This window comes from Amblyraja radiata, chromosome 31 (assembly GCF_010909765.2).
Source record: "Amblyraja radiata isolate CabotCenter1 chromosome 31, sAmbRad1.1.pri, whole genome shotgun sequence".
Classification (NCBI taxonomy): domain Eukaryota; kingdom Metazoa; phylum Chordata; class Chondrichthyes; order Rajiformes; family Rajidae; genus Amblyraja; species Amblyraja radiata.
The window spans coordinates 19212089-19226044 of record NC_045986.1 but is presented as its reverse complement, the minus strand read 5'-3'; the positions used below and the strand labels follow the sequence as shown (position 1 = coordinate 19226044).

The 13956-nt window shown below is 39.4% G+C and overlaps 1 protein-coding gene across 1 annotated transcript in view; it reads left to right on the top strand.

Moving 5' to 3' along the window:
* exosc10 (exosome component 10) overlaps nt 1-12146 on the top strand; it is a 45053-nt gene extending 32907 nt beyond the window's left edge. Inside the window, exons 19-25 of the mRNA XM_033048006.1 lie at nt 1633-1707; nt 3742-3841; nt 5304-5377; nt 8330-8495; nt 9574-9641; nt 10240-10307; nt 11955-12146. Coding sequence (XP_032903897.1) covers nt 1633-1707; nt 3742-3841; nt 5304-5377; nt 8330-8495; nt 9574-9641; nt 10240-10307; nt 11955-11985 — 582 coding nt within the window. The 3' untranslated portion in view covers nt 11986-12146. The remainder of the gene's footprint in view (nt 1-1632; nt 1708-3741; nt 3842-5303; nt 5378-8329; nt 8496-9573; nt 9642-10239; nt 10308-11954) is intronic.
* The last annotated feature ends 1810 nt before the right edge of the window (nt 12147-13956 follow it).

The following is a 13956-nucleotide window of genomic DNA, read 5'->3' as shown; positions in this document are numbered from 1 at the left end:
GCCGAAGGGCCTGTTTTCCCTGTTGTATCTCTAAACTAAACACACCTGTCTTGCTTCTCTATCCGTTGTACATGAGAAAGGACTTAATGGGGAGAGCTCATTTGCTTCATTAAATCCATTTTTTTCTTCTGAGGTCAACTTAGCTCAATCACCAACATGTTTATCTCTAGATGCAAAAGGTTTGGTTTCTGTTCCCGCAGTAGGACGATAAAGCAGGATATTCTGACACATTCTGTGCAGTGCTGAGGGAATAATACATTGCTGAAGGTGCCATATTTCAGGGGACATGTTGAATGAAATGACTGTAGGAGGTTTAAATATTTTAATTGGTAAAGGAATTCACAGAGGTAAATATGGAGAATGCATTTCCTCAATCTGTAGAATCAAGAATATAGGCATATGATTTGAAAATTGGAAAAAAGACTAGAATGAGCAATTGGAAGTGCATTTTAATATACAGTAATGGTGAGTTATATTTCTATCAAAACACTTTCGATGGTGCAGAGTTGGAACTTTTAAGACTGTTTTTCAGTAAGGAATGCATAAAGATATGGAGGTAAAGTAGGCAAACAACAATCAGATACACAACACCCTGATCTAATTGAGTGGTGGAACAGCCTGGTGTTCCACAGGATAGCGGAACAGATTAGTGATTCAATTTCCTAAATTTTTGAAACGGTATTGAGGGCAATGGAGAAAAGACACAGAAGAGATGAGGCCTGGGGCAGATCAGGCATGATCATGTTGAACGTAGCCAAGTGGTAGTTTCCTGCTCCTCTTTTCCCATGTTGTTCTTATGATTCTTCATTGCAACTACCACTTCCAAAAGAGCAAGACAATGCAAATATTTGTGGTAGAAATATTCCTTTTGCCTTATTGCTGATGCAAGTATTAATTTCAAAGATGGCTTTCTCCAATTTCTAATATATTATACAGTTATATTTTCTAATGAGGTTAACAAAATATAAAGAAATGTTCCTGGGGTGTCGCCACGTTTTGTAAATCAGACCAGTTCCATGAAAATATATCCAACTTTACTTTTACTGGAAGACTCATGTACATATGTCAATAGGACTTTTAGGCAATGCTGATGAAATGGATTTGAAGCTTCATGTGCAACCCCCTACACCATCTATAATCTCAATCATTCTGTGAGTCCCTTCACGTAGAAGGGTTCAATTGTCTGCTGTTGCTTTGTGTCTTCTCAAATCTCTTGTTGATGTCGTAACTTGAACGATGGTTTAATCAGTTACGAATAAAATGGAAAATAGTTTGCAAAATGCCAACAAATTACCAAGGAAATCTGATAAGAAAACTTACAGCTAACTTATTGCTAACACAGGCACTAATATCATTACATGTTATGGAAAATGTTGACATCTGCAGGAAGAAACTACATTCTTAAGGAGGTGCTGGAGGCAGAGGTAAGAAATCACATAGGCCTCCATTTATACTGCCAACACAAATATCCAGCAAGTACTCCAATTTTGAAGCGAGGCGCATAGACAAACCAGGCACTCACATACTGATGAATGCATGATTTTTGTTTTCCCCCTAAAGTTAACATTTTATCTGAAAAATATTTTATTTTTTGAGTTTCCTAAAACAGCTTCAATGGTTTTCTGTTTTTAGTACTTGCCTTATGAGGATAGTAACGCATACATCTCTCAAGCAGCCAAGTTTGATCCTTCCACCAAGATATACGAAGTAAGTATCACGGGCACTTTAATGGATGTTGGTAAATTGCTCCCCAAATTCTCATTCATGGAACCGAAGACTAACTTAATGCAATTCATTACCAGCTTACCAGACTGGCAGGGGTGTCGATGACGCAAAAATATTCATCTTAAACACCATCCATAAGCATCTGGAAATCCCCAAGACCACAGCCAGACTTCTGTTTGCAGACTTCTCATCAGCATTCAACACCATGCAGCCACATATTTTGGCTGAGAAGCTCATCACCCGTTTCCACCTCAACCACCAACTCACTTTGTTATAGACTTCCTCACCAACAGATCACAGAGGGTGTTGGTGAACCACACCTTGTCCGACACCCTCTTCACCTTCACTGGCTCTCCACAAGGCTGTGTCCTCTCCCCACTTCTCTTCATTCTCTACACTGATGACTGCAGATCCACCCAGCCAAACTGCCACTTTGTAAAATTTGCTGATGACACAGTCCTCCTGTCTCTGTTTCCCAGCCATACACAACATCACAGCTCAGCCCTGCAGGACTTTATAGTATGGTGTGAAAAGTCTTGTCTTGAGCTAAATATAAGCAAAACCAAGGACATGATTGTGACCTTTTCCCCCCAACAGAGACAGATGGCTGAGGCAGCCACCACTATCATCCAGCAGGAGCCAGTGGAGATAGTGGAGGTATACAAATACCTGGGAACAGCCTTCGACAACCTGCTAAGGTTTTCCTCTAACACAGAGGAAATCCTTAAAAAGTGCCATCAGAGACAGTACCTACTCAGGAAGCTGAAGTCATTTGGGATTAACAAAGACATTCTCACCACATTCTACTACGCATTCATTGAAAATGTAATAACCTTCTCTTTCACTAGCTGGTTCCACTCCATCACCCTGCAAAACAGAAACCGCCTGTTGAATGTGGTCAAGGTCTGCTCAAAAATCATTGAGCAGCCCGTCCGAACTCTCACTGCCCTATGCGACCAACAGTCTGTAAAGTTAACAAGCAGGATTCTTCAGGACCCCTCTCACATCCTGTTTCCTGAGTTTGAGTGGCTCCCCTCAGGACGCAGACTCCGCTGTCCGGGTTGCCGGACACAGAGGAGGAAGGCAACCTTCATCCCAAGGGCTGTCCAGCTTCTTAATGCTGATCATTGACTCATGAACATATGAAATGAAATAATAACCTTATATATGCACTTTTTAATTGAAGCAATAAGGAAGCACTTTAAAAACTATTACTATGTGTTGAATGTTGATGTGGGGTGTGTGTTATGTGATTTGTGCAGTGTGTCTGTGAAATGCGGGTGTTGGTTAATTGTGCAGTATGCGTGCTGCTTATGTTTGTTGATTGTATCCCTTTTTGTTTTTTAAAAAGCTACTGTAATGCGCCCTTTTAAATTGCCCCTCGGGGACGAATAAAGTGCTTTGAAATTGAAAAATTGAAAATTGAAATTCATCTGCTGATGCTGCAAGGCACAAGCACTGTTTAAATAAATTTTGGAAACATTAATACTGTTTGTAATTTAAAGCAAAAAACAAAATGCTGCGATGATTTTGATGAAATGGCGAGAGGAATAAGCTTCCTTCGCTTTGGTGCAGGTTACATTCTGGGACCTATGGGTCAGAAGGTCAGGTTTGCATGTAGGCCGTGATCTGCAGCATGGATCTACAAACAACACATGGTATATGAATTGAGCAATTCCATCTACAGTTTTCCCAATGTTTCCTGCGTTTATAATAAATATTAATCAGTCTGTAGCTGGGGTCAGGAATATTACTGTGTTTTGGGTTAATTTTCCACAAAACCACGAAGCTGATTGTGGATAACTGTTTATGTGCACCCATTTAAGGATTATATGCTATATCAGAAATCCGATACTGGCCTAGTTATTTGAATTGATGACCAGGAGTGTTCAATGGGAATTGCTTCTCCATATTGGTCTATCATTGAAGTAAATATATATATGTGTGTGTGTGAGAAGGTGTGTGTGTGTGAAGGTGTGTGTGAGGGTATTATATTTCACACTTGTATCATTTCAGGTGAGTAACAGGTGGAAGTTGCTAAGCCAGGAATGCTTACAGAAGGAAGTCAAGCAACAAGAGAAAACCCCAAAAGTGAAAGAAACTCCAAAGCCTGCAGGTTATAAGCAACGCCTTTACTTTGCGCATTACATATGCCTGTCAACTCCATGTAATGTCTTATGGTCAGTTGGATTATTTTGTGAAACCTGATGAATGGAGTAGTTGACTGTATGTGTACACCAACATACGGTAGTCACAGGTTATATTTGTGTTTGAATTCACATCTTGGGAGTAAATCATGCATGGTCTTCCTTGATGACAGAAGTAGACATTCTTTGAGCCCCTTTTTTGTATAACAACTTCATTTGCCTGTCAGCTTTCTAATAGTTACAGGTGTCCGAGGTTATGGGGAGAAGGCAGGAGAATGGGGTTAGATCAGCCATGATTGAATGGCGGGGTAGACTTGATGGACCGAATGGCCTAATTCTACTATTCCTTATGACCTTATATCTGCTGGTGGAGACATTGCAGAGGATAGCTGCAAGGGACATTTATTTTTTTTGTATTGTAAATGTAGTTAAAAAAAAGATTTTTAAAAATGGGGAATTGCAGAGCAGCTCACCTTATGGCTGGAATCTTCCTGTGCAAATGTTACCCATGTGAAATAAAAACACGGACAAAGTCAACATGCATTTATGGGTGGGATAATATTTAATAAATTTATAGCTAGCATAATCTTCAGTTTGAAGAAGGGTTTCGTCCAGAAATGTCACCCATTCCTTCTCTCCAGAGATGCTGCCTGTCCTGAGTTTTTGTCTGTCTTTGACAAGGATTAGTTAGCAGGCAGTAAAGAATAAATATAAAGAGATCATTATCAGATTGGAGCCTGTGACCAGTGGGTTGCCCCAGACATTCACAATTTATATAATTGATTTAGATCAGGAGACCAAGTGCAAGATATCCAAGCTGGCTGATGATCTAAAACTAGAAGGCAGTTTAAGTTGTGTGAAGGGTGCAAAGATATTCTGAAGTATATAAATAGGCAATGTGAATGGGCAAGAATGAATCATACAGAATTTATCAAGTTTGATGCAGGGATGTTTTTCCTTCTGGATTAGATGTCTACAACCAGACGCGGTCATAAAATAAGGGGTTAAGAGAAGTAAACCAATTTATTCACCCAGAGATTATCTGATTTTTATAAATGAAGGGTTTGCAATTAGTGCAGGAAGATTATGCTGAGGTAAAAGATCAGCCATGATTGTTTTAAATTGTGGAACAGGTGGGAGGGATCGCATTTTTTTTAAAGTTCTAAATGATAACTTCCCGACCTTAGTTTTTAACTGGTTGTATTTAAATTCTAGTTCAATCTTGTTCTTGATTCAGATTTGGAGTATTGTGATGGGCTTTTTCCAAATCCAGCTCTATCAATGCACAGACATCTCTAATTTATGGTTATTTACATGCGTACGAATCTATTGAATAAAACAGGTTTTTAGGGGCATTTTATTATATCGAGGACCCCTTGTATAGCATGTTCTGAGTTACAGTATTTTAATGAGTTATGTCTTGTCTTTCAGTTGACCGACAGCAGGAAGAACAGGATTATGTTGCTGCAGTGCAAGATATCCCCTCAGTCAGACAGCAGGCTGCTGTAAGTGAGATGAGAACTTTGAGTCTAATTTAAATGGTACAGATTGAATAAACCAGAAGATACAACTTGTTATAATGTAGACATTTTAGTAATGCCAGGCATATGGTGGAATCTGGGAGGACATTTGTTGTTCTGTTTACCACCTCCTCGTACTTCTTGACCACCTAAGAACACAGAGGAAAATTATGACATAAAGCCAGGCATTTCTGCAAGGGTAGAGATATTTGCAGGTGGCCCTTGTTGGATTAGACTTAGCATTCCAGTTTCCGCTCATCAAGAAGTGATGGCTGTCTCGGAGAATGTGCAGTTACAGATTTCCTGCTGAGAAAAGGGGAAATTAACTTTGCGGAAGTCTGCCCAACATCAGCCCTGTCCACTGGACCTTAAAATTGTTTATCCCTGCAAGAGCCCTGTTGACTAGTGCTGGCCTTGGTTTGACACAGTAGTGGCATTGGCCATGCCTGCTGCCAGCTTCCCCTGTGAATTGGACTGTTTGATCTTCCGCATACGTCCCAGTGCTCAGTCTGGCAAATCTGATCCTGAGCTTTTGCCCAAGTAAACCAGCACAAGCTTGGCAGTTCTACGTCCACATGCATATGATGAGTTTATTGTCATGGACATGTACTTTGAAATACAGGTACAATGGAAACCTTGCTTGCAGCTGACTCTCAGGCACATAGACTAAGAAAATACACTAGAACATAAATTAAGCAACATCTGAAATAAAAGAGATTGTGCCACAAAACAGGTTCATGATAGTGTATGAGGCACTGTTCCATTGTTATCGTTTGTATAAGTTTAATGACTAATATTTAATGTATGGCTATGCTTTAAAGAGAAAAGGTTATTTAATGTTTGCTGAATATTTGTCAGTCAGACTGTGCTGCACTGGGCCACTGTCAAGTGTTGAGAGCCAGGCTCCCTAGCCAGAGATTGAGCCAGACTCCACGCTGCAGAGTAAAGTGGGTGACGAGTCATTTCAGAGCAATGAAATGGCTGTCCCATTATCCCAACCAGAATGTTATTTATAAAATTACCAAATAGTTTGTTGTAAAGTGCTCTTGCAAGTTAAGAAAGAAAAGGATAAAATATGTTGATGCACCAAGGCTGGGAGCGAAAGTAACGCACTTGCAAATCTTGGAAACCTGAAATAAAAAAATAAAATGCTGCAAACACTCAGTATGTCTGGCAGTATCTGTGGGGAAAAATGGAATTAACGTTTCAAATTGAAGATCCTTCATTGGAACTGGGAAGGTGAGAAAACAAGTTAAACTTACAGATGGATTATCTCTGGGTGAGGTCAGGGTTGTCCATGTGATTCCCATGTTTGTTGGTTACTAAGGGTAGTAGCAAAGTGAGAAAACAAAGAAAGGGATACCAGAACAGTGAAATGCAGGTCAGAGCATTTTCTGGTCCTGAATCTGAAAGAAGAATTCTGAAGAGAGAGAAAAGTTGAGTTGATGTAACAGATGGACAACCTAACAACTGGTCAGTCAATTTTGCTACGATGCAAACCTGCAGATACCTGCAATTATTAAACTTGATTTTGAATGCCAAAGGTGAGATGCTGTTTCTCAAACTTATTTTGAGCCTCGGAACAGTGCAGAAGGCTTGGAACAGCGAGTTGGAAATGCAGTGGAATTGGGTAAGATTTCACTCCAATTCTGATCGTCAATGGTAGGAGTTTTACTGTAGGTGGAAATTTCTTGCAGAGAGTAATGAACTTAGATTGGAGGTGCCCTGATCTGCCTTCCAAGACCCCTCTGCCTCTACCAGTTTTAAAATCAACATATTCATCCAAACTTTATCCTTTGATCTGTATAAGGTTTGTCATCAGTTTTTGATTGATAGATTTGGAATGTTTCCATGTTTTGCTATTGTAAATTTCTAATTAAAGATAACCACGGTATCAAGACCTTTGGAAGGAGTATTGTACGATGTAGTATAATTATGAAATGAATGGCTGTTCCGTTCACATTATACTTATCAGTAAACTTCCTAAAATAAAAAGCTGAAGCCCAAAAATCCTAAAGATCACAACCAATCTGGCCACTCATCAAGAGAGCACACTTTGTGTGGGGTACAGGAGAGTTAGGTGGCTAACTCGCCTCTCAAAGAAAGAAATAAAGAAACAAATTGTGTCCTGTGTACAGAATGCTTCCATAAAGTTCAGAGGTTCTCTTGGCAAATGCTTGTGGAGCCTCTATCGTTTATTCTGTTGTTATACCTTTGTCACAATTTCGGTCGCTTAACATATTCCAGTATAAAGCCATTGTTTCTAAATTTAATGGCCCTGTCCTGGTACAGATTCTTCTTGTTGTGTCCAGTATTCATTGTTCCATTATCAGTTTTACCTGCTCCCCAGTTTAGGTGGGTCATCCACAATATAGCCTTGCTCCCTGTCCTTGATCACCCTCTTGTTATACTCTCCTTTCAATTTGTTTTTGTTTGACCTGTTTTGTCTTTCTTGAACACAAAGATTGTGTGACATTGTATTGTGCTTCTCCTTTTCATCCCTTTTCCCTTGCTAACGACTGGTCCATTCCAATCACACCCTCAATATTTGGGATTCCAATTTTAATTTGAACAAACAATGATAGATTCTGTTCTTCTTCAAGATGCCTCATTCATTGATTTGTATAGAATGTATCAAGCACTTTTACTGCCATTTGTAGGCACTAATTTGACAGGTGGGTTTCCATGTCCAAAACTAAGTCCAATTTATTCCACAATTATTGCCAGGCTGTGTTCTAGGTAAACATAAGTTGGAGAAGTCAATGATCTTTGCCCTTTTGCCAATCTTGTTAAATGTTGAAAAAGAAAAGGTTATGGGGTATTTTTGTGTTCAGCTGCGACATGATGCAATACCATATGAGCAGACTTTGAATGATTGGGACCAGGCTTAGGATCTGCATATATTGAATTTCTTAACCATGTGTCTCCATATCACAGATGGCAGCAGACCAGCAAATGGTGAAGAGGGAACAAGCAAAGCGCAGACCAGGAGGTGAAACAACACCTCCGGAAAAGAAGCGTAAACTGGGAAATGAGAAGCCAAAAAATCCCAAAAATGTCAAACCATTCGATTATAGCAAGACTGATTTTAAAGTATTTGCAGGTCTGTTGTGGCTTGATACAGTTTAATACTTTTATGGTTAAAAAAATGTTTGTAATTATGTAGAAAGAATTGCAAAACAATGATTTATGTGCAAAAGCACCAATCAGCTCTCTAATCAACTAATCCCATTCACTGGATGGAACTTCATCTGGTGCTCCTGTACATTTTTGAGCTAGAATGCTCCACTGTGAGCACTCTATGATTTAGCAATATCAAGTTCAGATTCCAATAATTTTGAAGATATTGAATACATAATCCAGGCAAATGGTAAGCAGTTTTAGGCATTAACGACATTAACTTATTGGACAAACAGAAATTGGCTATCATGAATGTGCGGTTCATTGTTAATTTGGTTTCAGTTGTTTAAAGGCAAGGCCTTTGAATCAATGGGTACTGGCTTTCTCTCGTCTGCACTGGGTCAGGAATGCTCTAGGATCAATGCGAACTTGTTTTATTTCAAATGGATTAGCACTAGAGGAATTAGGATTGGTCATAGCCATTTATCCAATAAGAGGGAAAGTAATTTAAGGATTTCTGCTTTTGATTACAAGCCTTGATCCTTACTGGTTTGTTTTCTTTCTTTGTGAGCTTATATCTGGCAATGTCGAGCATGTATTTGAAAAGTGAATGATCATATCTTGTTATATTTGTTCACCTTGTATATTATTATCTTGCATCATCATTGTGTATAGAATGTTGCTGCTTCCTCCCATGACTGGTCTTTAGGAATTCCAGTGCACAGAATCATATAATTGTGGCGGTTCAGAAGGAAATCGTTGGGAACATGGTGTCAATTAAAATGGAAAAGTAACCATTTTGGACAATGAACAGGGGTATAACCAGTGTTCTTTCTCCATTTTGTATAGTGAAACTAACATCAGGAACAGAGGTGTGTGTGGGGTGAGAGCTGCTTCTACACATAAACAAACATTGCGGGCAATGTTATAGTATGTGCAGGAAGACAAAATGCTAGAGAAACTCAGCGGGTGAGGCAGCATCTATGGAGCGAAGGAAATAGGCGACGTTTCGGGTCGAGACCCTTCTTCAAGTATTTTACAATAACTATCCTTCCTTTCAGCTGGAAGCAAGTCTAAAGAATCAACACAGTTTGATCCAAACCTTCAAGCAGATATGCCTCAAACTAAGGTAAAACCACTGCTAAAAGCTGCAATATTTTCTTTATTTACTGTTGATTGAGATGGCTTGGAAATATTTCCTGAACCAACCTGTCAAATAGCCTCAAGAGCCACTTGTAAATGCATTGAAGGCTCAGAATTTTAAGCTTCGTCTGTTTTTCTTGGAGAAGAGAAGACTGACCAATGGCGTTTTCGGGAGACATACAAAGTTATGAGAGGCATAGATGGGGTAGATAATAAGAAACATCTGGTCAAGCACTTGAATCACCAAGTCATAGTAGGATAGGTTCTAAATGCTGGTAAAGGGGCGAAGGAGCTAGATGTGTACAGGCATGTAATGGTTGGCATGGGCGCCTAAGCTGACGTGCCTTTACCATGCTGTATGGCTCTGACTTTATATCTCCGAGTTCATCACCAGTAGTCAAACTTGCATTTAATCACTGGTTTAGAAAACCTTAATATAAATTTGTTGAAAACTTTCTCTTAGATACTGATTTCTATCCTAGTGTGACACCTGCTATTTCCAGATCATTTTAGGAGACACTTAAATATTTATAAAATATATGAATTATCTTTACACTGTTCCAAAACATCTTTCTTTCCTTCAGAAAACGGGAAAGAGGAATCGTCAATCAGCAGGAAGCAAGAGCATGTCCTTCACAAGCAAATCAGAAAGGTAACAGTGCACTGCTGCTAGTCCCAACAATCCAGCAGTAAAATCCCAGCCTTGCAGCTGCATTGGCGGCATCTCCAGGTTTATCTCTCAGCAGGAAGAACATAAAGGAAGCTGTGGCTGTACCATGCCAACATGCAGTTTTCGCAGTGCAGCCACAAACATCGAATAATTTTTGGTCATTTTAAAATATGCTGCTATCTTTAGATGTTGTTTCATGTAAATGATACTACGAGCAAAGGAGTAGCCATTTAGTACATTATACAAGGCCGCAATTTTAACACGGACACAGTTTAAGAGAACAATTGCTCGCTTATGGCCTTGCTGATATCAAGGTATAAATGCACCCACTAACTTAAGTCTGCGAAAATATTCATATAAATCTTTAAGCTGCTACTTTGGAACATGCAGGAGATCTCTCGACAAGTTGTACATTCAATTTGATCACAACCAGCTTGCATGTTAAATTCCTTCACCTACTTTTAGGTTCAGCTAATTATCATTGTCATGTGTACCAACATACTGTGAAAACTTTGTTCTGTGTGCTGTCCAGGGATATCATACCACATATAAGTATATACACATGCAAGGTTGTGAAAAAGCTGCAGGGAAAGTGCAAGATAAAAAAAAGTGCAACAAAGTTGTTGGGGACCAAGAATATATCTTAGCTTGTGAAAGAACCATTCAAGAGTCTGATAACAGCATTAAAGAAGATCTTCTTGCGTCTGGTGGAACATACTTTCATATCTTCTGCTCGACAGGAGAGGAGAGAAGAGAGGATGACAGGGTTGGGTGGTCCTTGAAGATGTTGGCTGCTTTCTCAGGGCAGTGGGAATTGTGGATGGTGTGCAGAGTGTGAGTGGTTTGCGTGATGGACTGGGTAGTGTCACAACTCTACACTTACTTGCCATTACCAAATTGTGACATATTCCAATATGATTAGGCTTTTTATGATATATCTGAATAAATTGGTAAGAGTTATTTGAGATATGGTGGATTTCCACAGCCTTTTTGAAAAAGTAGAAGCATTGGTGAACCTACTTCAACATAGCATCAATTTGGTTGGAATAGGGGAAGTTGGTGGTGGTATTTACACCAAAGAACGAATTACTTAACCCGCTCCACCACTGATAAGACAGGAGTGTATACTCCACTCCATTTTCTAAAGTCGATAACCAGTTTCTTCATTTTTCTGATATTTAGGAAGAGATTATTTGCCTGACACCATGCCACTAACCTCTCTTTCCTATACTCTGCCTCGTTGTTTGAGATTCAAGTCATAGCTGTGATGTGATCTGTAAACTTGTAGATGAAGTTAAGAAGAATTTGGTGGTACTGTTGTGAATGTATAGGAACTATAGTATGGGGTTGCATACGCAGCCTTCCGGCGCACCTTTGGTTCTTCATCCTTAAAACCTTTGCTTAACAAATGTCACAATTTAAAAAATTCGGGTGACTCTTGGACTTTATAGAGGATTGAGTCCAAGTTTGTGTGAAGAAGTGTTTTCTGACATCGCCTCGGAGTGTCAAGAGCACAAATTGCAATTTTTTGTCTCTTGCCTTAAACTCTTAGGTATTTGAAGTTAGATTAGTTTCTTTTTAACTGATTTTGTTTTCCATCCTTTCTCCACCCTTCACCCCAATATGCAGAGGTTTCAGGCACAGTTGGCCATCAAGATAGAAAATTGTGCTTGGAATATGCCGAGTTGAACAAAGGCACCATCTTTGTCGACCGTTGCTGTTTCCACGTTGATATTATGTATTCAATTGCTTTTAATTTCTGGGACATCGTTGCACTATGTGAAAAGCATTTTACAATAAATCTTTTGCAAAATTGTTAAATTTGGCTTTGGGTAATTATTAAACTATACCATCAAATTCACACTTATCACATGTAGACAACTAGGACTGTGCAACTCTATTATTGTTTTAGCCAAGACAAACCCTCCTTATGTTTGAGAGAATAAAAGTTCCAATCATATTTCAAGTGATTGCCAAGTAAATAATTTGTGAGTTGTTTCCTTGTTTATTGATGATGCTGGCAAGCCAACATTAATGCTCTTTCCTAGAGCCACCTTTGAAGGTAGCAATGAACCACCATCTTTTTAACACCAGTCAACATTGAGTGGTGCTATGATCATGCTAAATAGAAGAGACTTGCATCTAGTAGTCCAAAACTGGACATCCATGAGGTGGTGCGAATCATCAGCTGCCTCATCACCACAATCTGGAATCTTCCATTGTAACAATGAAGCCAGGGTATCAATGCTGGTTTGATGCGCATAAGCATCATGCAATAGACAGAGGAACGTGATACCCTAACAGACTAATCGGAATAAAGTTCAGCAGTCCAATCCTGCTACATGGAATGTCTTTGATCTGTTGAACCAAAATCCTTTCCTACTGATGTCATCCCTTAACAATGCTTCCCCACTTGCTTTAACTTTGTTGCCTATTCTTCTAAATGTTGAATACCCTGGAATATATAGTTCCCTGCTTTGGTCATCTAGCAGCCAAGAAAGAGTCAAGAGTGTTTTATTGTCATATGTCCCAGATAGAACAACAAAATTCTTACTTGCCGCAGCACAACAGAATATGTAAACATAGTACACTGTAAACAATATGATAAACGAGAGAAAAACAAAGTTCAGTGTGTATATACACATTCTCACAAGTACACACACACATATTATACACAAATACTCAATATTTCTTCCTGATGGCAGTGGTGAAATGAGTGTGTGGCCAGAATGGTGTGGGTCTGTGATGATGCTGGCTGCCTTTTTGAAGCAGTGACTCCAATAAATCCCTTCAAGGTCAGAGCCGGTGATGGACTGGGCAGTTCATAACTTTTTGCAGTTTTTTCCACTCCTGGACATTCAAGTTGCTGAACCAGGCCATGATGCAACCAGTTAATATGCTCTCTACTGTACACCTGTAGAAGTTCAAGAGAATCCACTTTGACATACCGAATCTTCACAAGAAGTAGAGGCTTTGATGTGCTTTATTTATAATTGCATCAGTATGCTGAGTCCAGGAAAGATCTGTGGAAATATGCACGCCCAGGAAGTTGAAGTTTTTGACTCTGTCCACCGTTGATATAAACAGGATTGTGGGTCCTCATCCTTCCTCTTCCAAAGTCCACAATCAGTTCATTGTTTTTTTCTGATATTAAGAGCCAGGTTGTAGTGCTGGCACCATTTGGTCAATCGGTCGATCTCACTTCTATACTCTGACTCATCACCATCTGTAATTTGTCCAACGACGGTGGTGTCCTTGGCTGGGAGATGCAATGGAGGAAACAGCTTTTTGGAGAGTAAACAGATGTGCAGGACAAAGTTCCCTTCTAAACAATTTAATGCTCAAGCAGACATGTTGTGAATCGGTCTGTTTTCCACTGCTCTCCTATAGATTATAGCTGAATTAAGGACTACTTTGTGTTACAGAGCTTGCTTCAGAGCATGAGGCTACTGTTCTAATACAGTGGCTGCTCTATACTTCCCACAATTGGCCTTAACAACTGACATCTCTTAATAATAGCAATTTTTTTCTTTGCCAGCAGGAGAAATTAAAAGTTGGTACATATAGTACTTCCTTGTACAATGATGAATGGGACATCAGAAAGCTGATCTGACAGAATTTTAGCATTAAT